The sequence below is a fragment of the Elephas maximus genome, chromosome 19 (genome assembly GCF_024166365.1).
Source record: "Elephas maximus indicus isolate mEleMax1 chromosome 19, mEleMax1 primary haplotype, whole genome shotgun sequence".
NCBI lineage: Eukaryota > Metazoa > Chordata > Mammalia > Proboscidea > Elephantidae > Elephas > Elephas maximus.
The window spans coordinates 8,462,918-8,483,717 of NC_064837.1; the positions used below are offsets into that span (position 1 = coordinate 8,462,918).

The window sequence follows — 20,800 nt, forward strand, 5'->3', positions numbered from 1 at the left end:
TCGAGGTCTCAGCTGACCAGTGGTGGTCAAGCCTTCACTTCTCTGGTTCAGCCTCTCAATCCCAGTCGCACATACAAATAAATTCACAGTTCACTGACCTCTGCAATTACCTCGGCTGCTCTGGAATCTCAAGCAAGAGTTGGCACTTGCTTTTCTTGGGGAATGTCACAGAACCATACAAGGACAGTTAATAAAACCAAAAGGGTGAGCTCCATCCTTCACAGTAACAGGACGCTACACCCAGTGTAGGACTCCATGCAACCAGGCTTACCAAGTTCTGCTTCCTCCTGGACATGCTGGTTGTAGATCATCCTCACCACATCCAGGTCTTGGCTGAACATTCTGATGAGGACCAGGTATTTATCACACACATCTTGGGCTACTAGTGGTCTTTCGAGGAGGTTTCCTGCTATGTCTAGCAACTGCAAAGAAGATGGAGACAGAAGAGCCAAATAGGTACAAATTCAACCTTTTTCGTTGTTGTTAGCTGCCATCAAGTCATCACCGAACTCATGGCGACTCCATGCACAAAAGAATGAAATGCTCTCCAGTTCTGCACCATCCCCAAGAACAGTTGTTGATTGGACTGTTGTGATCCACAGGATTTGAACTGGCTGATTTTTGGAAGTAGATCCCCGTGCCTTCCTTTCTAGTCTGTCTTAGTCTGGAAACTGCACTAAAAACCTGCTCATTTTCATAGCAACATGCAAGCCTCTGGTGACAGATGGGTGGTGGCTATGCATGAGGTGCAGTGGTTGGAAATCAAACACGGAAGCTGAGAATTCTACCACTGATCCACCAATGCCCCCTTAAACCTTTCTAAGGTTACATAAATCTTGTTTCCTGGTTTTCCCTTCATATGGCTACGAATGTAAGAGGGGTTAAAATCTTTACTGTGAACTGGATCAATAATCATTTATATATGGATATTTACAGTCTCCTCCTCTCTCTGGCTTCAGAGGGAGACTATTATCTATTGGGTCAGTTACCAGGCATTCTTTTGTATTAAGAACCTGGATAAAGGGGAAAGCAATGAGAAAACTAAAAATGTCAGAAAGGTTAAGTTGATCTACATAATAAAGAAGTAAAACAGAGAAAGAGGGTGACGATGGAGAAGGAAAAAAGAAGCTAAGTGGGCTGGCTGGGTGTTGGGGAGAGCTGGTGGACTGAAATTTGAGAGTAGGAGCAAGAAAAGTTTCAGAGAGCAGCTGCCCTGAGAGTAGCAGTAATGCTGAGGATAGTTGGAAGACGCTTTTCCATGCATTAAACTGCCTTAATCCCTTGGAGAAGGAACCCTGGTGGCATATAGTGGTTAAAGCTCTTGGCTGTTTACTGCAAGGTTGGTGGTTTGAACCCATCAACTGCCCCATGGGAGAAAGACGTGGCAGTCTGCTTTTATAAAGATCTACAGTTTTTTTTTTTTTTTTTTTTTTTTACAGCCTAGGAGCCACCATGGGGCAGTTATATTCTGTCCTACAGGGTCGCTACAAGTCAGAATTGATCCAATGCCAATGGGTTTGGTTTTTTTCCTAATCCCTTAGTGTTTTCTGGAGCAGCTGAATTAAGACGTGAAACCCTTTCAATTACTTTCTGGTAGTTGGATTTGCTTCTTTGATTGTGAGGATACTCGGAGGCTAAGCCATGTAGGGCTCCAGCTATATTTAGCATATATCAATACTCTCCCTCTAAACCTGCCTTCCATTGTAACCCCTTATCTCTAACCTGTGCTTTAAGTCAGGGGTCAGAAAGCTACAAACAGTGGGTTGCCCAATCTGCCCAAATCTGGCCCATCATCTTTGTGTATGGGTTTACATTTTTCAGAGTTCAAAAATATAATAAACAAAGAAGACTATGTGACTGAGTATATGTGACCAAGCCCTAAAATATTTATAATCTGCTCCTTTAAAGAGGAAGTTTACCAACTCTTGCTTTCAGTCAATGATTACGATAGACACGTTGAGGTTATATTACACAGCCTAAAAGTGGAAGCTGAGTTGATCTCATCTACCTAAGAGCTCATGCTTTCTCTCTTACCACCACTTTTCACCTTGGACCATTCTCACTACTTCTTTCACATCACTGTCTTCCAAAGCCTGGGTTGGGGGGAAAGGACAAGCTCCATAAGCTCATTAACATGGACTTGGAATCTAGACAGTTCCAGGAAGTCTTGGAAGTTTAGGGTCATGACTTGTGGGATGGCTAAGTGTAGAGAAGGGCCACATATGGGGCTCTAGCTTGGGGAGTTTCCCAAGTCAGACAGTTTGAGCTGCTTCTCATTCATGATTCCAACATACCCTAAATAAAAATAAAAGTAAACAGTTGTCATCAAGTCAATTATGACTCATGGTGACCCCATGTGTTTGAACCACCAACCTTTTGGTTAGTAGTTAAGCACCTACCCAGGGACTTGGCCAAAGATACTCTAAAGCCTCTCTAAAGGACTTCAAATCCAACCAAGGGCTCTAAAACCACCCTTTCCTCTACAAGAGATTCTCCAGATATCTCGATCTAGAAGAAAGTAGCTCTACTTCAATGGAGGCATCAGATAAGTCTCCATGGACTGCAATGGCTTAAACCTCTTGTTGAGAAACTACAGAGGTATGGGCTGTGGGACCACTGGGGCCAGTCTGTGTCCTCTGATTCAGGTTCTTTGACCTGGATGTACCCTGTCTGGCCATGCCTGCTGTGGTATACTGAGTGGTTGAAAGATCTTACAGAAATAATAGGAGTACTTGGAGTCAGGTGGTCTCTTGGCTCCTACTGCCCAACTCTGGAAAAGCACTTATTTATATGAAATTATATCTCTTAGAGCTTTTGCTTTGGAGGAGGGAAGAGTTTTCTTGTTGGTGAGATGACCAAAAAGAGAGAAACAAAGCCTGGTTTTGTTGGTAGTAGGCATGGCGGGTGGTAGTTTACCTACCAAGTTTTGTGGACTAGACTGAAAGTCCTGTTGAGGAGTCAGAGCAAGAAGATAAAGGATCTGCTTTGATGAGAGCCCTTTGAGGCTTTAGATACAGGGAGTGCTGCTTCAGGAACAAGGTGGCAGGGGGTGGTACCAAGTTGGAAACATCTGTACTTCTGCCCAGAACCCTACTCCACCATGAAATGTCAAGGATTGAAGTTTTTGGAGCCCAGGGAGATATGTCCATGGTATAAACATACATGCTGTCATGGTGGGGACCCTCAGAATGACAACAGTTAGACTCTTTCAAATGTTTAACTTCCTTGGGTAGATAAAATTTACAAGGGAGACTGTAGACATGCATCTGGAATACACAATGATTTTTAGAGAATACACGTGAGGTACCCCTTTGGGGACTCCTTGAAATCCATGCTGCAAAATGATTTATAGGAGGGGCAGGGCTGGAAAACCTCAAGGGATGTATGGTGTTCTGATTTCTCAAATTGTCTACATGGTAGAGTCCCAATTATCCATGATAGTTCACAGCAAATAGGATAATTTTGAAGACATATGTGAGTGCTTTCCTTGGAATTAGTTCAAATGCTTGGAGAGAGGAACCCCAAAATCTTCTTATGTGAGTTATGGAGGTCAGGTACTTGTTAAAGGTTGTTTTCTCTGGCACATATGGATTTCCTAGTATTCTAGAATAGCATTGGTTTATCCCACTAGCGTTAAAGCATTTCCTACAAATTTCTTCCAGTCATCCAGTCTATGTTTGGACATTTTCAATGGCTGGATATTTACCACTTCCCAAGGGTGCTCTGTCAGTTTGTCATACTTAGGTGGCTTGTGTGTTGCTGTGATGCTGGAAGCCATGCCACCAGTTTTCAAATACCAGCCGGGTCACCCATGGTGGACAGGTTTCAGCTGAGTTTCCATCCTCACCAGATGGAATACACAAGGATCAAATCAACTACATCTGTGGAAAGGGACAATGGAAAAGCTCAATATCATCAATCAGAACAAGGCCAGGTGCCGACTGTGGATCAGACCATCAATTACTCATATGCAAGTTCAAATTGAAACTGAAAAAAATTAGAACAAGTCCATGAGAACTAAAGTACAACCTTGAGCATATCCCACCTGAATTAGAGACCATCTCAAGAATAGATTTGATGCATTGAACACTAATGACCAAAGATCAGACGAGTTGTTAAATGACATCAAGGACATCATACATGAAGAATGCAAGAGGTCATTAAAAGGACAGGTGAGAAAGAAAAGACCTAAATGGATGTCAGAAGAAACTCTGAAACTTGCTTTTGAATGTCAAGTAGCTAAAGCAAAAGAAAAAAATGATGAAGTAAAGAGCAGAACAGAAGATTTCGAAGGGCGGCTCGAGAAGACAAGTTATTAAGGTGACATGTGCAAAGAGCTGGAGATAGAAAACCAAAAGGGAAGAACATTCTTAGCATTTCTCAAGCTGAAAGAATTGAAGAAAAATTGAAGCCTCAAGTTTCAGTACTGAAGGATTCTATGGGGAAAATACTAAAAAATGCAGGAAGCAACAAAAGAAGATGGAAGGAATACACAGAGACACTATACCAAAAAGATTTGGTCAATGTTCAACCATTTCAGGAGGTAACATATGATCAGGAATTGATGGTACTGAAGGAGGAAGTTCAGGCTGCACTGGAGGCAATAGTGAAAAGCAGGGCTCCAGGAACAGACAGAATACCAACTGAGATGTTTCAACAACAGGATGCAGCGCTGGAAGTGCTCATTCATCTATGCCAACAAATTTGGAAGAGAGCTATCTGGGCAACTGACTGGAAGAGATCCATATTTATGCCTATTTCCAAGGAAGTGGATATGCAGAATTTCCAAATATGGAAATTACCAAACAATATCATTAATATTGCTTGCAAGCAAAATTTTGCTGAAGATCATTGAAAAGAAGCTACAGAAGTATATCGACAGAGAACTGCCGGAAATTCAGGCCTGATTTAGAAGAGGATGTGGAACCAGGGTTGCCATTGCTGATGTCAGATGGATCCTAGCTGAAAGCAGAAAATACCAGAAAGATGTTTATCTGCGTTTTACTGACATGCTAAGCCATTCCACTATGTGGATCATAACAAATTATGGATAATAAATACCACGGAGAATGGGAATTCAGGAATACTTAATTGTGCTCATGAGGAATCTGTGCATGAATCAAGAGGAAGTCATTCACACAGAACAAGGGGACACTGTATGGTTTAAAGTCAGAATGAGGAATCTGTACATGAATCAAGAGGAAGTCATTCAAACAGAACAAGGGGACACTGTATGGTTTAAAGTCAGAAAAGCTGTGCTGTGTGTCAGGGTTGTATCCTTTCACCATGCCTATTCAATCTGTATGCTGAGCAGATAATCCGAGAAGCTGGGCTATATGAAGAAAAACAGGGTATCAGGACTGGAGGAAGACTCATTAACAACCTGCGTTATGCAGATGGCACAACCTTGCTTGCTGAAAGTGAAGAGGACTTCAAGTACTTACTGATGAAGATCAAAGACCACAGCCTTCAGTATGGGTTACACCTCAACATAAAGGAAACAAAGATCCTCACAATTGGACCAATAAGCAACACTTTGATAAACAGAGAAAAGATTGAGGTTTTCAAGGATTTCATTTTACTTGGATCCACAATCAACACCCATGAAAGCAGCAGTCAAGAAATCAAAAGGCACACTGCACTTGGCAAATCTGCTACAAGAGATCTCTTTAAAGTGTTGAAAAGCAAAGACGTCATGCAGAGGACTAAGGTGCGTCTGACCGAAGCGATGGCGCTTTCGATCACCTCAAATGCATAGGAAATCTGAACAACGAATAAGGATGACTGAAGAAGAATTGACACCTTTGAATTGTGGTGTTAGAGAATATTGAATATTGAATATACCATGGACTGCCAAGAGAATGAACAAGTCTGCGTGGAAGAAGTACAGCCAGAGTCCTCCTTAGAAGCAAGGATGGTGAGACTGTGTGTCACATACTTGGACATGTTGTCTGGAAGGATCAGTCCCTGGAGAAGGACATCATGCTTGGTAAAGCTGAAGGTCAGTGAAAAAGAGGAAGACCCTCAACGAGATGGATTGACACAGTGGCTGCAACAATGGGCTCAAGCACAGCAATGATTGTGAAGATGGTGCAGGACTCGGCAGTGTTTCGTTCTGTTGTATGTAGTGTCACTATGAGTCAGAATGGACTTGATGGCACCTGACAACAAACAACAACAAGGGTGCTTATTCTATCTTTAAGCAGCTTTGACAGAAATCTCTTTCCTGTATTGAAGCAAAATCTGCCTCCTTATATCATGGTTCTAATTATTAATGCCTTACAGTACAAGTCTCTTCATAGTTTATAGAAGATCTATTATGCTCCACTAAGTCTTCATGTCTCAAAGCTCAGCATTCTCAGTTGTCCAACCCTCATCATCCTAGTCATTGTCCTAAATCTCATCCTCCATACTCCTTGTTCCATCTCCTCTGTGCGAATAGGGCAAGAGCACGTCTTCTTATTCTGGTTATTTCTAAGTTCCATAATCCTTTACCTTGTAAGTGGTTTGCTTCAGCTTGAAGCAAGCTAACAACAACAACACATTGCCATTGAGTTGATCTGGCCTCATAGTGACCCTACAGAACAGAGTAGAACTGCCCCACAGGGTTTCTAAGGCTATAATCTTATTGGAAGCACACTGCCACATCTTTCTCTCATGGAGCAGCTGGTGAGTTCAAACCGCCAACTTTTTGGCTAGCAGCTGACTGCTTAACCACCGCGCCACCAGGGCTGCTTGAATCAAGCTAATCAAACCATACCCAAACCCACTGCCATCAAGTCAATTCTGACTTGTTAAATAATGATTGTGTTGCAGAGCCATGGTTTCAGGATGATAATCACAATAGACTTTCTCACTTTTAATGGGTACCCTACCAATCAGAATATGGAGCCCAAAGAGGGCATTCCAGAAGAAATTTTCTTTTTAACGGTGTTTTTACATTGTCATGTTTTCAGAAAAGCATAAATAATCAGAATGAAAAGTCCAATTCTGCACAGTCCTCTGCCTTAGGACACTCACAATGACTTCTCTACCAGACTTATGTTGTGGTTCTTATCACCATGGAGTCAATTCTGACTCCTGGAGATCCCAGGTGTGTAGGGTAAAACTGTGCTCCAGAGAGTTTTCCAGGCTGTGATCTTTCAGAAGCAGATTACAGGCTTGCCTCCCGAGGTGCCTTGGGGTTTCGAACTGCCAGCCTTTCAGCTTGTTGTCAAGCATTGAACCATTTTGCCACCCAGGGACTCCTAGCAGACTAATAAGAACAATTAACATTTGCAGGAATAAAGTAGTTGGAAGACAGACTGTCCTTCTCTGACAAGGGTGGGGAAGGTATCAAGCACGGACGGGGCTGGCTACTTCCCTACTTGTACAAACCTTAAAGGCGTGCTCCAAACCAGGCACATCATCAAAAGCCTGAATAAAGACAGTCCCCAGTCTTCGGTCAAGATCTTCTACTCTCCGGTTAAATTCAGAGATGTCATTTTCAAATTCCTGGAGAGATACCACATATAAACAAGAATAAGATTATTTTCTGAGAGCCAATCTCAATATGCTCTTTACTATTAGCCTTTGTAGCAGAATTGGTATGACCTCAGATTTATTTTAATTTTCTAAAATTCACCTTGGTGTGATTTAACTTTTAGATGTATGAAGAGTTACCCTGTTTTTACAGCATTTTTCTCCTAGACACTCCAGCAGAAATGGAAAAGGGAACCAAGTGTGGAGTTAGTACTCCTTCACCTCCCTTTTCAGGTCCCTCTCTTCCGTTTTCCAAAGCCCCTTGTCCCTCCCTCACCCACAGTGGCAGCTCATGCCACCCTGAAAGCCACCTTGGCAACAAAAAGTGCCTGCAGTGGGGCTATTCCAGCATGACTACTTCTTTCTTCCCTCCACTAAGTCAAAATGCTATTTTTTCAGCATAACTGAACTAATCTAGCCATAAGCAGGCAAGTCATCAAATTAAATAAGTACATACTATTGCTTCTAAATACATCTTAATTAGTTAAGACAGCAACTAGCCATCGTCCCTAAGCTTGCTTAATTTAGCAAGTAAAAATACAGGGTACCCAGTTACAGCTGAATTACAAACAATGAATCATTTGATAGTACAAGTATGTTCCAAATGTTGTATTTTATTTGGCCACCCTAAGTGTGTCCCCTGCGGTCAATTGATTTTTGATAAGGGTGCTGAATCCATCCTGCCGAGACACCTGGATTTCCTATGTTCCCTTACATTCCTTCTCCAGTAACTCTGCTACTCCCTTCTCAGGTCTGTTTCTGCACTTGTCCTCTTTCTGCTTTCTTTCTCCTGTGGGCTTACACTCACTGGCTGACCTTGTCTTAGGTTATAGCTTTCCCAGGCTACAGGTGAGGTGTGGGATCTTGTGTCCTGGTGCCACAAATGCATCTTCGGCCATTCCTCATCCTGAGGGCTCCCCTGGGGGCCAGGATCAGGTCAGAAGAACTAGGCTACAGCTTCACTGACCTTGCCCCAAGACACGAGTAACATTCTGCTTGGTGTGCCTGGCCTTCACAAGGCAGTCTCTGCTCGTAGCTTGAAGGCTTTTGAAGGCGCAGGGCAGCCACAGCCACCACCACAACCCCATGCCATCTCAGTGTCCCCAACACCCTGGGAATCAGTCGGAGCAGCCCTCTCTGCTCTTTCTCCTGACACAGAGAGTGTTAGGAGTGGGTCTCCACTGACAGAGGCGCTGGGACCACAGAGCCAAAGGAAGTGCACAGGGAAAACGTGAGTCAATTTACCCAGACCCCACAGCTAGAGGGCACAGCAGAGAGAGAAGGCTGATGAGTTAGCCCCTCCAGGTCCTACCATGCGTTGGGGGTCCAAGCAGTCATAGGAGGACTCTGAAAAGACCCTGTACATATCCTGAAATTCATCGTACATTCTCCGGACCTGCTGACTCAGGGCATTCCCTCTGATGCTGCTAAACTCAAGCTTCTCCAGTTTGTGGAAATCCAAGGTTGTCCTCAGAAGATCCTGTGGGGACAATTCACAAAAGAGTTTTAAGAAATGATAACAGCAGATGATGCTCAAACTAATATGAGAAGAGCTGGAATCATATGGGGGTGTTGGTTGCTTAGGAAAACGTGAAGCTCGACTAGTTGTGTAACCTTATTATTAGCCTGGGTTGATATAAATAACTCTTGGTTAAACGTGATAACAAAACAAAGAGAGTACAGATGAATAAAATTCACGCGTGTGCGTGCGCACACACACAGACACAAATCAAATGTATGGTTCAGCCTCCATCTGTGCTTTCCAATAAATAAAAAAATATAATAATGATAAAACTGTTTATGTGATTGGTGGCTGTACCACCAAGTTTTTACAAAATCAGTTTCAAATGGGCCATGTTATCTGGTTCTAGAAAGACAGCTATCTTAGAAGACAGTGACAGGAAAGCGGATCTGCCCGCTAGTTCCCAGGACACACCCAGAGGGTGACACCAACATTCTTAACCACTATTTCTGCCAAGAAGAGGAATCCCCTGCAGTGTGCCTTTGCCAAGTGTGCACAGCACGTTATACAATTATTTAATGTCTTTGGGTTCAGGTTCTTCCTCTGTAGCAGGATAGTAATAACAGTCACCTCATGGCATTGTTGTACAAGTTAAATAAGTTATCACAGGCCTAGGGCTCGGGCCAGTGCCTGGCGCACAGTAAATACGCAGTAAGTGCTTCTGATGGTCACTGTTGTTGATGGTGGTGTGGCAGTGTCCCCGCTGTGCTCGGAAATGAATGGCAGGTGGACAACACAGCTCAGGATCCTTAGGGAAGAGACCCTCTGAAATCAGTGGAAGCCCATGTCACCTCTGGTGGGGCTGGGGCCTCCTGAATATGTCTAACATGAGAGATTACATTTATCTCTCATGAGAACCTACCTAAAATCAGAACACCTCCAAGCCAAGATGTGCTTCCCTTTACCACTTCCAATCTATGTCCACACCCCTTCAACGGGAAGGAGAAGGATAAAGGTTACCTTCGTGGCATTTTGGCAAACACTTGGTGCTGACCCCTGGTGGGGGTCCTCTACCCTGAGGGCAGATTCGAAGGCAAGAACAGGCAGCACCACGACACCAATGCTGTAAAGTTCGGTAGATTCTGCGTAAACCACACCAGTTGCCATGAAGTCTCTGACTCATAGTGATCCCATGGGTGTCACAGTAGAACTGCTCTACAGGGTTTTCAATGGTTGATTATTCAGAAGCAGACTGCCAGGTCTTTCTTCTGACACACCTGAGTGGACTGGAACCTCCAATCTTCCAGTTAGCAGCCAAGCACTCACCATTTGTACCACCCAGGGACTCCAGATTCTGGGTAGCATCCAGGAAATTTCCCTGCTAACGGCCACTGCTAAGATGGACCCGTCAGGTTATTGAACGGCTACCTGAACTCCCGTTGCTGAGAAAGCAAGCCCAGCAGCACTCACCAAAGCACTGGGAAACGCTGAGGAGTGGCCAACTGTCCCTGCTTTACTAGAAGGACACCAGCGCAGCCTCGGGCAGCCACCTGCCAGTTCCCACCACGCTGACTCAGACTCATGGTGACCCCATGTGTGGGAAACGCTGAGGAGTGGCCAACTGTCCCTGCTTTGCTAGAAGGACACCAGCGCAGCCTTGGGCAGCCACCTGCCAGTTCCCACCACGCTGACTCAGACTCATGGTGACCCCATGTGTACAAAGTAGAACTGTGCTCCGTAGGGTTTTCATGGCTGGGACCTTTCAGAAACGGATCACCAGGTCTTTATTCCGAGACACCTCTAGGTGGGTTTGAACCACCAACCTTTTGGTTAGCAATCAGGCACTTAACCCTCTGAGCCACCCAGGGACTCCCGGGCAGCCATGTAACAGCCCCATCTTGTTCAGCGGCACTTAGGCATGGCTGGCAGCAAGTATCTGAAATGAGGGAGAAGAGAACAGGAAAGGCAGCAGCACCTGCCAAGGGGCCTTGCCACCCACCCTGGGAAGGGGAGAAGGCTTGATTTTTAAAATGTTGAACTTTATATGCTAGGGAGAGAACATGAATTTTATTTAAACAAAATTGACTTAAATAGTAATTCAAATCTCTCACAAGGTGCTTCACTGTGATCAGTTTTATATGAGAAGCAATTTTGTGCTGGGTAACGTAACTTTAATGTGCATTCTTCCTAATTCCGTGGATGTCGATTTGAATTTTAGGAACTGCTCTCTAACCAGTTGAAAAGACAGATGCGTTTTGATACGTTGGATTATGTCAGAAGACGAGACGATTTTGCTAAACTGTTGTATTTCTCAAGAATACTTGAAGCATGTTTTATTATTATTATTTTTGTTTTTGTGGCCATTGGAGGTTCATTCATCTGCAGTCTAATTGGTAAATGATAGGTACTAGGAAATACTTATCTAATTATCCTATTTTAGGAGAGCAGGGCAATGGTGGTCCGGGGGCAGAATTCTTGCCTTCTGTGTGGGAGACCCAGGTTTGAGTCCCAGCCAACGCACCTCCTGCACAGCCCCCACCCGTCTGTCAGTGGAGGCTTCCATGTTTCTATGATGCTGAACAGGTTTCAGTGGAGCTTCCAGACTAAAATGGACCAGGAAGAAAGGCCTGGAGATCTAGTTCCAAAAGTCAGCTGGTGAAAACCCTGTGGGTCACAACAGTCTGATCCCTGGCCGATCGTGGGGATGGTGTAGGGCTAGGCAGCATTTCAGTCCTCGGTGCATGGGGTTGCCATGAGTTGGGCCGACTAGACGGCAGCTAACAACATTTTAGGAGGAGCTCTGACTACTGAAAATGGTGGCTATTTACATCATCTTATCTAATTTAACAGACACATGGTGGACAACACGTTTCTTTGGAGTTCAATGCAAAGTATCAGCATCCTCCTGTCAAAAGAGCTCCCCCGATGCCCCTTTCCCCAGCACTCTCCATCCCCTTAGCCTGCTGTAGTTTTCTTCAGAGCTCTTATCATGTGTGGCATTCAAATGTATTATTTGCTTATTTTTTGTCCATTTTTGCAAGAAAGTTGTTAAAGTCCCAAAGCTACCATGATATCCCCGGTGCCTGGAAGAGTTCCTGACACTGAGCATTTGTTGAATAGGTGGTTGTGTGCACCTTGATCTTTGACTTAGCGACGGCACCTCCCAGGGAAGGTGATAGGGTGAAAGAGAAGCTAGTTTCCACGAATGCTGATGAACAACTGGCAATATCAAGAAAAATTAGATGAGAGAAGAGAATTATAAAGCAAGGTAGCATTGCACCCTCCAGGATGTGAACGGCCTTGCTCAGCGCAGGAAGGAACCTCGTGTGGTCCCGCTCTAAGGACAACGCCAACTGCCTTAGAGTCAACTCTGATTCCAGCGCCATGTGTGCCGGAGTACAGCCGTGCTCCACAGGGTTCTCCGTGGCTGATTTCTCAGAACTAGATCATCAGGACTTTCTTCCAAGGCACCTCTGGGTAGACTCGAACCTCCAGCCTCTCAGTTAGCACCTGAGTTTGTCCTATCCAGGGACTCTGAGGAGAGTACTAAGGGAAATGAATGAATGGGACAAACAGCAGATTTGTCCTTAGAACATAGGCTACACATATGAAATTGCTGATATTTGACCATTTTTACTTACAAAATTGGCAACTTCATGTGGTTCAACTTAATAAAGAATCATGTAAGACCTAGAAACGTCCAGTCACAGAATGACCTGCTGATGTGGACTTTGGTAGAAGTTAATGTCAGAGGTATTGTAGAAAAGATTCCTTAATCAGGCTGGAAATTGTCTCACAGTTATAGAAACAGGTTTATCATAATGCCTGTGATTATGTATTTGACTTTTAAAATACTTACATTATTCTATTTTAGGAGAATGGGGGCAACTATGGTTCAGTGTTTATTTAAGTCTTCACAAAACAGATAAAAGTCAATTTATACCTATCAGAGATTGAAATCATCTTTTTCAATAAGCACTTTTATTCATCACAGTAATTCACATGAAGTATGTTATACGTTGTTGTCAGTTGCCCTTGAATCATTTCCGACTCGTGGCAACCCCAGGCTTGCACAGTACAACTTGCTCCATGGGGTTTTCAAGGCTGTGACCTTTTGGACGCAGGTCGCCTAGGCCCGTCTTCCGAGACACCTCTGGATGGGTTAGAACTGCCAACCTTTTGGCTAGTAGTTGAGCATTTAACCGTTTGTGCCACCAGTCTGAAAATATCAAGTTCAAGGATGTGACAGATGGCATAGTAGAAAGAGTCTAGGATTTAGACCCAAAAAACCTAGGTTCACACAGTCCGGGTTCTGCCATTTACCAGCTGTTAGTTACTGTTGTTACTTGATGTTGAGTCAACTCAACTCATGGCAACCTTACGTGTAATAGAATAAAACTTTGCCCGGTCCCGTGCCATCCTCATGATCGCTGGTATGCTTGGGCTTATCGTCCACTGTTGTGTCAGACGATATTCTGTTGTGATCCAAAAGGTTTTCAGTCACTAAGAGTCGGAATCAGCTTGATGGCAACGCGTTTTTTTTTTTTTTTTAACTTTTCAGAAGTAGATCGCCAGGCCTTTCTTCCTAGTCTGTCTCAGTCTGGAATCTCAGCTCAATCTTGTCCACCATGAGTGACCCTACTGGTGTTTGAAACACCAGTGGTATGACAAACTGACAGATGGGTGGTGGATTTACCAGCTATGTTGCCTAAAGCAAGGCACTAACTTTCCCAAGCCTCACTTTCCTAAACCGTAAATGGGGACGATAATACATAACTTGCTATGGGTTACAGAGTCATGTGAGAAGTGCCTTGTAAGACTTCAATAAACGGTAGCCACTAGGATTAATTATGATCATACCAGCGTCATTAGATCAGGGCGGTAGTGTATGTATAAAGGCATACAAACGAGGCATTCCATTTCTCCTTCACGGACTGGTAACACAAAGAGCACCGGGGTTCTAGACAACTTCCTGGACTGATCAGATCTTATTCTTAAGAAAAGCTGTGCAACATTTAATGGTGGTTGTGGGGGTGGGTTCCATCTGAGCTATGGCCCAGGAGGTGAAGGATCAAAATGACGAATAATGGCAAGCCCGGCAAACAGTACCCCTACACTCAAAGCAGAGGTCACGCCGTCCATCTTAAAAGAAATGTCTTCAGAATTCATTAGGGAGAGCACAAAGCAGACATTCATAGATGAAAAATCTCAAAAGGTCATTTGGAAAAAGACTGTTTTCCTTACCTTTCCACTGCTGCCGACCTTATGCAACTAATGGTCTTACACTTGACCGTGTGTTCCAGCCGGCTATGAGGGAAGCCAGCCCAATTAGGCTCTGAATGAAAGGAGGCGGGTAAGTGGCTGGAGATGGTGGATAGAGCAAAAGGAGAAGCAGTGTGTGTTAGGTCAGCTGATTACCTATCTCCCTGCTAATCACTGCACATAAAGCCTCAGCGGGGAATCATTTTGTTTCCAAGTGAATCACAGCGTCACAGCAATTTTATAATGAAAGAAATGAGAGTTCTCTCCAAGCTGCTCACTGCATTGTATAGAGGAAAGAGGCTGCAGGCACAAACACAAACAGGGGATCTGAAAAATCTACAATACCGTGGCAAAAAAGCGAACTCGGTGAAAGCGTGTGTGAGTGTGTGTGTGTACGTGCACGCGTGTGCGCTGGAAGGCAGGGTGAGGGAAGGAATCAAGAGGCAACTGAATAACTCTTTTCCTCTTTGATTTTGGACTATTCATTCAAATTGCGAAGATTTTACACACTTTGAGGATTTCCTTAGTAAGTTATAAAGTCAAATAAGGCCTTTTAATGGAATGGGAATTGGATTTTTACCCAAATAATATACTTAGATAAAAAGACCTAGAAATCATATGGTAAAAATAGAGTGTACAAAGGCAGAGTAAAATCATATAAATCAGTTTGGGACCCTCAAAACGTGAAGAAGGAAGAAACGGAGGGGGAGAAGCCTTTTGAAGGCCTTTGGAGATATAAAATTTGATGGAAAGACAATATTTGGAACCATGCAGGCCTGGTTCCAAATCCCAGCTACACCTTTCTCAGCTGTGTGACCATGGACAAGTTAATTGGTGTATTCAACTGAATCACGCTCATTTGTTAAAGTAAGGGTATTAACACCGAGCTGTTTTTTTTTAGTCATAAAGATTGTAAGGACGCAGGCTCTGGCATGAGACAGGCTCTTCAAAAACGTTAATTCCGTATTTCTCCATTTATCTTCCCTTTCCTCTTAGCCTTCCCAGGGAACAGCTATGTCATCGGTGTGATGATGAAGAGGAGGATGACGGTATCCTGAGAATGCAATTAATCCACATACCACAGGCCTGCTGAAAATTACTCAGCAATATGCCACTTCCTCCCTAGCCTTCCCCCTTCATCTAGCGGGCACCCAGAGAAGAAGAGCCAACCTGCACCGCAAAACTCTCTTGTGCAAGAGGGCAAAAAAAGCAACACAAATCAGAGGAAAAAAACTTGGGAGAACCCTGGAGGTTTAAAGGCATCCCTTCAAAAGGCTGACGTGTTGGTGGGAAGAGCAGCACGGCAGACACACTGGTGTCATTTTACTAACTTCTTGTTGTCGTTAGGTGCCGTCAAGTCAGCTCCGACTCAGAGCGACCCTGTGTACAACAGAATGAAACACTGCCCAGTCCTGTGTCATCTTCATAATCATTGCTATGTTTGAGCCTGTTGTTGAAGCCACTGTGTCAATCCATCTCGTTGAGGGTCTTCCTCTCTTTCGATGACCCTCTACTTTACCAAGCATTATGAGCTTCTCCAGGAACTGGTCCCTCCTGATCACATGTCCAAACTACATGAGATGAAGTCTTGCCATCCTTGCTTCTAAGGAGCATTCTGGCTGTACGTGTCTTCCAAGACAGATTTGTTCCTTCTTCTGAAAGTCCATGGTATACTCAATATTCTTCCCAACACTATAATTCAAATGCATCAATTCTTCTTCGATCTTCCTCATTTATCATCCAGCACGTTTTTTTTTTTTTTAACTTGGCTTCGTGTATTTAATTATTGCAGCTACCAACATCTTGGTGGCCATATATTGCATCAGAACAGCGAGCTGAATGATGAAAAGGCTAAATTCATGCTAATTCTCGCTGGAAAGAAGCAGATTAATCTGATCTCAAACAGGCATCCATCACAGAGACAAAGAGAATGTTAACTAATGGGCTACATGAAATATGCCAGGAGACGGATCGATGGTCCCATGTTCCACTGCACTGAGCTAGAAAGGGAAAGGATGGGGGGGGTGGCAGAAGGGGGACAAAAGACAAGGAGGATGAATCTGAGCAAACACAAACAAAGGGGGAAAGAAGCAGCTATGTGGAAAAGTGAAATCATGGATATTCAGGGTGAACAAAGATGTAGGAGAAACAGAAAGAGAAAGGTAAGAAAGAAAATAGAAAGAAGAGGAAAAAGAGTCAGGGAAAGGGAGACCAGTAACCAGTTGCTGCGGAGTAAATTCCTACTCACGGCGACCCCATGTGTGTCAGAGTAGGACTGTGCTCCACAGGGTTTTCAATGGCTGATTTTTCAAAAATAGATGGCCAAGCCTTCCCAGGTGCCTCTGCATGGACTTGAACTTCCAACTTCTTAGTTAGCAACTGAGCGCAATAACCATTCGCACCACCCAGAGACTTCTAGGGAAAGGGAAGGAGAGGAAAAAGCAGTAAAGAAAAGAAACAGTGGAGCTAGGCACAAGAGCAAAGGAATAAACCAGAGCAAAGGACAGACAAATAGGGCCAAGAAGCAGCAAAACAGAGAGCATGGTGACATTCAAGTCATCCTCTAACTAAGCTTGGGCAACTGCTTTTATGCATCTGTGCCCTTGATTCAGAAAGAAAAGGCAGCCCGAGAGAAGCCTATTGTGAAGGTAATGACTCCTGGAGACTGATGGCCATCGCTGCTTATATTTACTGAATATACCCGGTAGATTAGGCGCCCTAACGTTAGAAGAGCTGTCTATATGCAAAGTCACATCATTAGCATGTGTGCGTGGGGCCCAAGGACCCAGCCCGAGCCGTTGTTTCTGTGCTGGAGTGTGTGCCAACGTGACCACAGCAAACTGCAGCTACTTATTCCACTGTGGTCAGCCCAGACCAAGGCCAAGTCTGAGTGGAAGTGTCAGTCACCTATGCCTAAACGACAGCAGGGGAGATGGTGGGAGAGATGAGAGGAATAAAGAGTGGAGCGGGAGGGGAAGAGAGGCCGCCCATAGAGAGCTGTGAGGGAAATGGCTGCGGGAAACACAGGCATTTAGGATAAACCTGGGTATCAATTATTTACACTCTCCGTGATCCCGATAAAGAATTTAAAGTGTGCCTTTCGTAAGATCTAGCTTCTGGCTTTCTCTCTGAAACGTTTTCTGTCTCTGTGTCCTCCCACCCTCTTTCCCAGGTGAATTCCTACGGCAGTTTCAAAATTCATTTCCTCTACTGCTCCCACTCTCAGAACCCTGCTGGGCTAGAGGTCCCCTTCCAAGCTCTCAGTAACATACCAGCCTAGCCTTTGGCATTGCATTTAAAGCACCTCACTCACTGTTCCTGTTTCTGTGTCTTTGCACCCCTAAATCTCCTCCATTGGTTTGTGTACCTTCTCCTCGCTGGTCCATATGCTCCTTACAAACAAGGTTTCAGTCATCTTTGTATTCCCAGTGCCTAGCTCAGTGTCTGGTACATGCCTGTGCTGGGGAAATTCTTTTTGAACTGAAATGAACAGATTCAATCTCATATCTTCTTGTCCTCACAATCCCACAGTTTGTCCAGTTCATCACGGCCCCTTCCCAAAACACCTCCTCTCTTCAATCCAAATCTCTGCTGATAATAGCTCAAAACATGATTATAATTCCTTCTCGGTCCCCTTGTCTGTTGTCCTAAGATTGAACTTGACGCTGAACCCTTCAAATGAGTTTTAGGTTAGGTATGTGTTTCACTTTATTTTGCCTACTACCCTCCCCCAAAGTCCAATCAGTAAATTTTAGCTGTAAAGTGTTAAAAGAACTGTTAACCATATTAAATTTGGAGGACTGAACAATGAGAAGAAAAACCCCATGTCTTCTTACCCTGAAATTAAAGCTAAAATCCATATTAGTTTTTAAATAGTTTGGGAAAAAAAAACACAACTTCAAACAAAAGCTGTATTTCCGTCCACAAGAATTCACTAGTTCTGTGGTTTCTGGAGCCACCTCAATGGTAGGAGAGTGGAGGAGAAGTTCACAGCAGCCAGCTTAGTGGGGCTGCCCTCACTGCATCCAGAGCCGTTCACTTACATTTTTTTCCTACTGGACTTTTTAGTAAAAGTTTTTTTGAAATAAAGATGTAAAAAAAAAAAAAAAAACCAAACCCATTGCCACTGAGTTCATTCCAACTCATGGCGACCCTACAGGACAGAGTAAAACTGACCCAATAGGGTTTCCAAGGAGCAACTAGTGGATTTGAACTGTCGACCTTTTGGTTAACAAGCAAACGCTTAATCACTGGACCACCCAACTATGGGTAACTTGAAAACCATTGAATTAGTTGACTGATTCCTTGGGCCTTCTTCCTCAACAGTCTATGACCAGAATTTCTTAAACTACTAATAGAAGCATTGCATGATGATCAATTGAAATGACAACTACTTATTAAACCTTCTTATGGACTACAGGATGGCTAAGAGTTGGAATTGACTCCACAGCAACGGGTTTTATGGATTCTTCTAACCAGCGGAGGGTTAGCCACTATGTTCGTTTTTCTCTCCTTTGGATTCTTGGATTCCTTATGCCTGTATGAACCTGGGAACCTGAAACAAATGAGCACACCCACCTCTACCAAGTGCAGTCGTCCCAGGAAGCCGTCCAATCGCACAAAGACCAAAGAGGATTGGAAATCCCACTCCCTCACTTCCTGGTTCTCTTTAAAGTAGGTACGAAGATTCTCCCTTCTGTCCTTAAACACCTCCTTGAAGAAGCTCAAAGTGTCTGCGACCACTTGCAGTTTCCTCTGACTTTCTTCTACGTCACTTCTCAGGAGGTCTTCTGGGCTGAGATAAGTAGAGGCCTGGAATGCAAACAGATTAGCATCACTGAGTCTCGCAGCAATTGCGTGACATCACAGAACTTTGCCAGCACCAACTCTGAACTAAATAAGAGCCAGAGGAATAGCACAGGATATATTTGACCCCAGATTCAGTTCCAGAGGTGGACTGGAACCTGCTTTAAGCCAAATAATTTTTGCAACCTTCTAGCCACAGGGATTGGCTGAGGGATGTGCAAGTGACCAATCAACAACAAAGAAACACAATGAGATTTTTATTGGACCAGCTGAGGCCGGACAAATGTTCTTTCCCAGGTGTCCTTTTGTGGCTTGCTAGCTTGTGACAGTAAAACAACTTAAGTGCAAGCATTCTTTGGGCCATAATTTTTTCCCTGTCTTCAAGAGACTTGAACCTACCAAAGCTGTAAAGCTGGATCTGTTGGGCAGTCATCTCAGCCACCAGAGAGAAAGGTAGAGAAAACTAGGTCCTGATAATAGCATCTGACCCCTAGAGTAAGCCAGGCCTGTAGCTAGCCTTACCCCTGGACTTTTAAGGCACCAAACAAACAAGCCAGTTGTCCTCCAGTCAGTTCCAACACATGGCAACCCCATGTGCGTCAGAGTAGAACTGTGATCCATAGGGTTTTCAGTGGATGATATTTTGGAAGTAGACAGCCAGACTTTTCTTCCAAGGTGCCTCTGGGTGGACACGAACCTCCAAACTTTCATTTAGCAGCTGAGTGCTTAACCATATGCACCACCTGGTGGCTCTTCTTAAGGCATATGAGCCAATAAATTACCTGTCTACTAATGCCAGTTTTGGCTGGGTTTTCTGACACTTTCAAGCAAGGGTCCTGACTTATAAACATAAGTGATGGAAAAGCATTGGTTTAGAATTCAAACAACCTGGGTTCAAGTCCTGGTTTCAATGTCTTTGGGCAACCCAGGGCACCTGCCTGAGCCCATATCTTAAAAAGAGAATAATAAGGCCTTTCCTGTCCATCTCACAGGGTTCATCTGAAAATCAACTCTGATCATGTACATTAGAGCATTTTTCAGCCTGCAATGTACTCCATAATGTTAGTTATTATAAGCTTCTCTTTAAACTTGTTCACTGTTTTCTCAGAGTCAAGCTGCCTCGGACATAAAAGAAGCCAATTTGGGCGAAGATTGCCTGAAACTCCTTAAGCCTAGGTTCTGTCTCCTAGAGGTTCACGCTGCCCTGTTTGGCGCTAAAAGAGTCCCTAACTAGGAGGCACAAGCCCTGTGTAATCTAAGGAGCTATTTCTCAACAGCTCACAGGCATTGAGTTCTTTCTCATTGAAGCCTCGCTATCACCCCAAAGGGGCGGATTAACCAATAAGCAAGGTAAGCACGTGCTTAGGACATCAACAAAACTGGTGCACCAGTTGTCCAAAGCAAAGACTCGTAGACGCCAAGCAGACAGGACACAAGGAAAAGCAAGTGCCACAGTAGAAGGGAACTGGAAGGGCACTAAATAAATTCCAGCTCCAGTGTGTGAGAATGTGCTGGCCAGAAATAAAGTTCACGCAGAGTCACGAGGGTGTCCACGCACGAGGTTGTTTAAGCTATGAAGCTCCTACCACTTCCACACCTTTGTTGACATCTGTCTCCTACGGTCCCCTCCTGTGTAACCGAAACTCCTTATCTGGTGCGTCTCTTGGGAATATACTGTTACTTTCCTAATAAACAAGAGGTGGGGGTGGGCTGTTCAGTCTAACTCTTGCTGTAATTCTTCATTGTGGG

General features: G+C 44.1%; 1 protein-coding gene across 5 annotated transcripts in view; it reads right to left on the reverse strand.

The window, feature by feature from the left end:
- DNAH9 (dynein axonemal heavy chain 9) overlaps positions 1-20,800 on the reverse strand; it is a 468,295-nt gene that overhangs the window by 423,102 nt on the left and 24,393 nt on the right. For all 5 annotated transcript variants that reach the window (XM_049859546.1, XM_049859547.1, XM_049859545.1 and 2 more), the window contains 4 exons: positions 18,824-19,057; positions 8,834-9,001; positions 7,378-7,494; positions 272-422 (listed from right to left, as the gene is read on the reverse strand). In XM_049859546.1, coding sequence (XP_049715503.1) covers positions 272-422; positions 7,378-7,494; positions 8,834-9,001; positions 18,824-19,057 — 670 coding nt within the window. The remainder of the gene's footprint in view (positions 1-271; positions 423-7,377; positions 7,495-8,833; positions 9,002-18,823; positions 19,058-20,800) is intronic.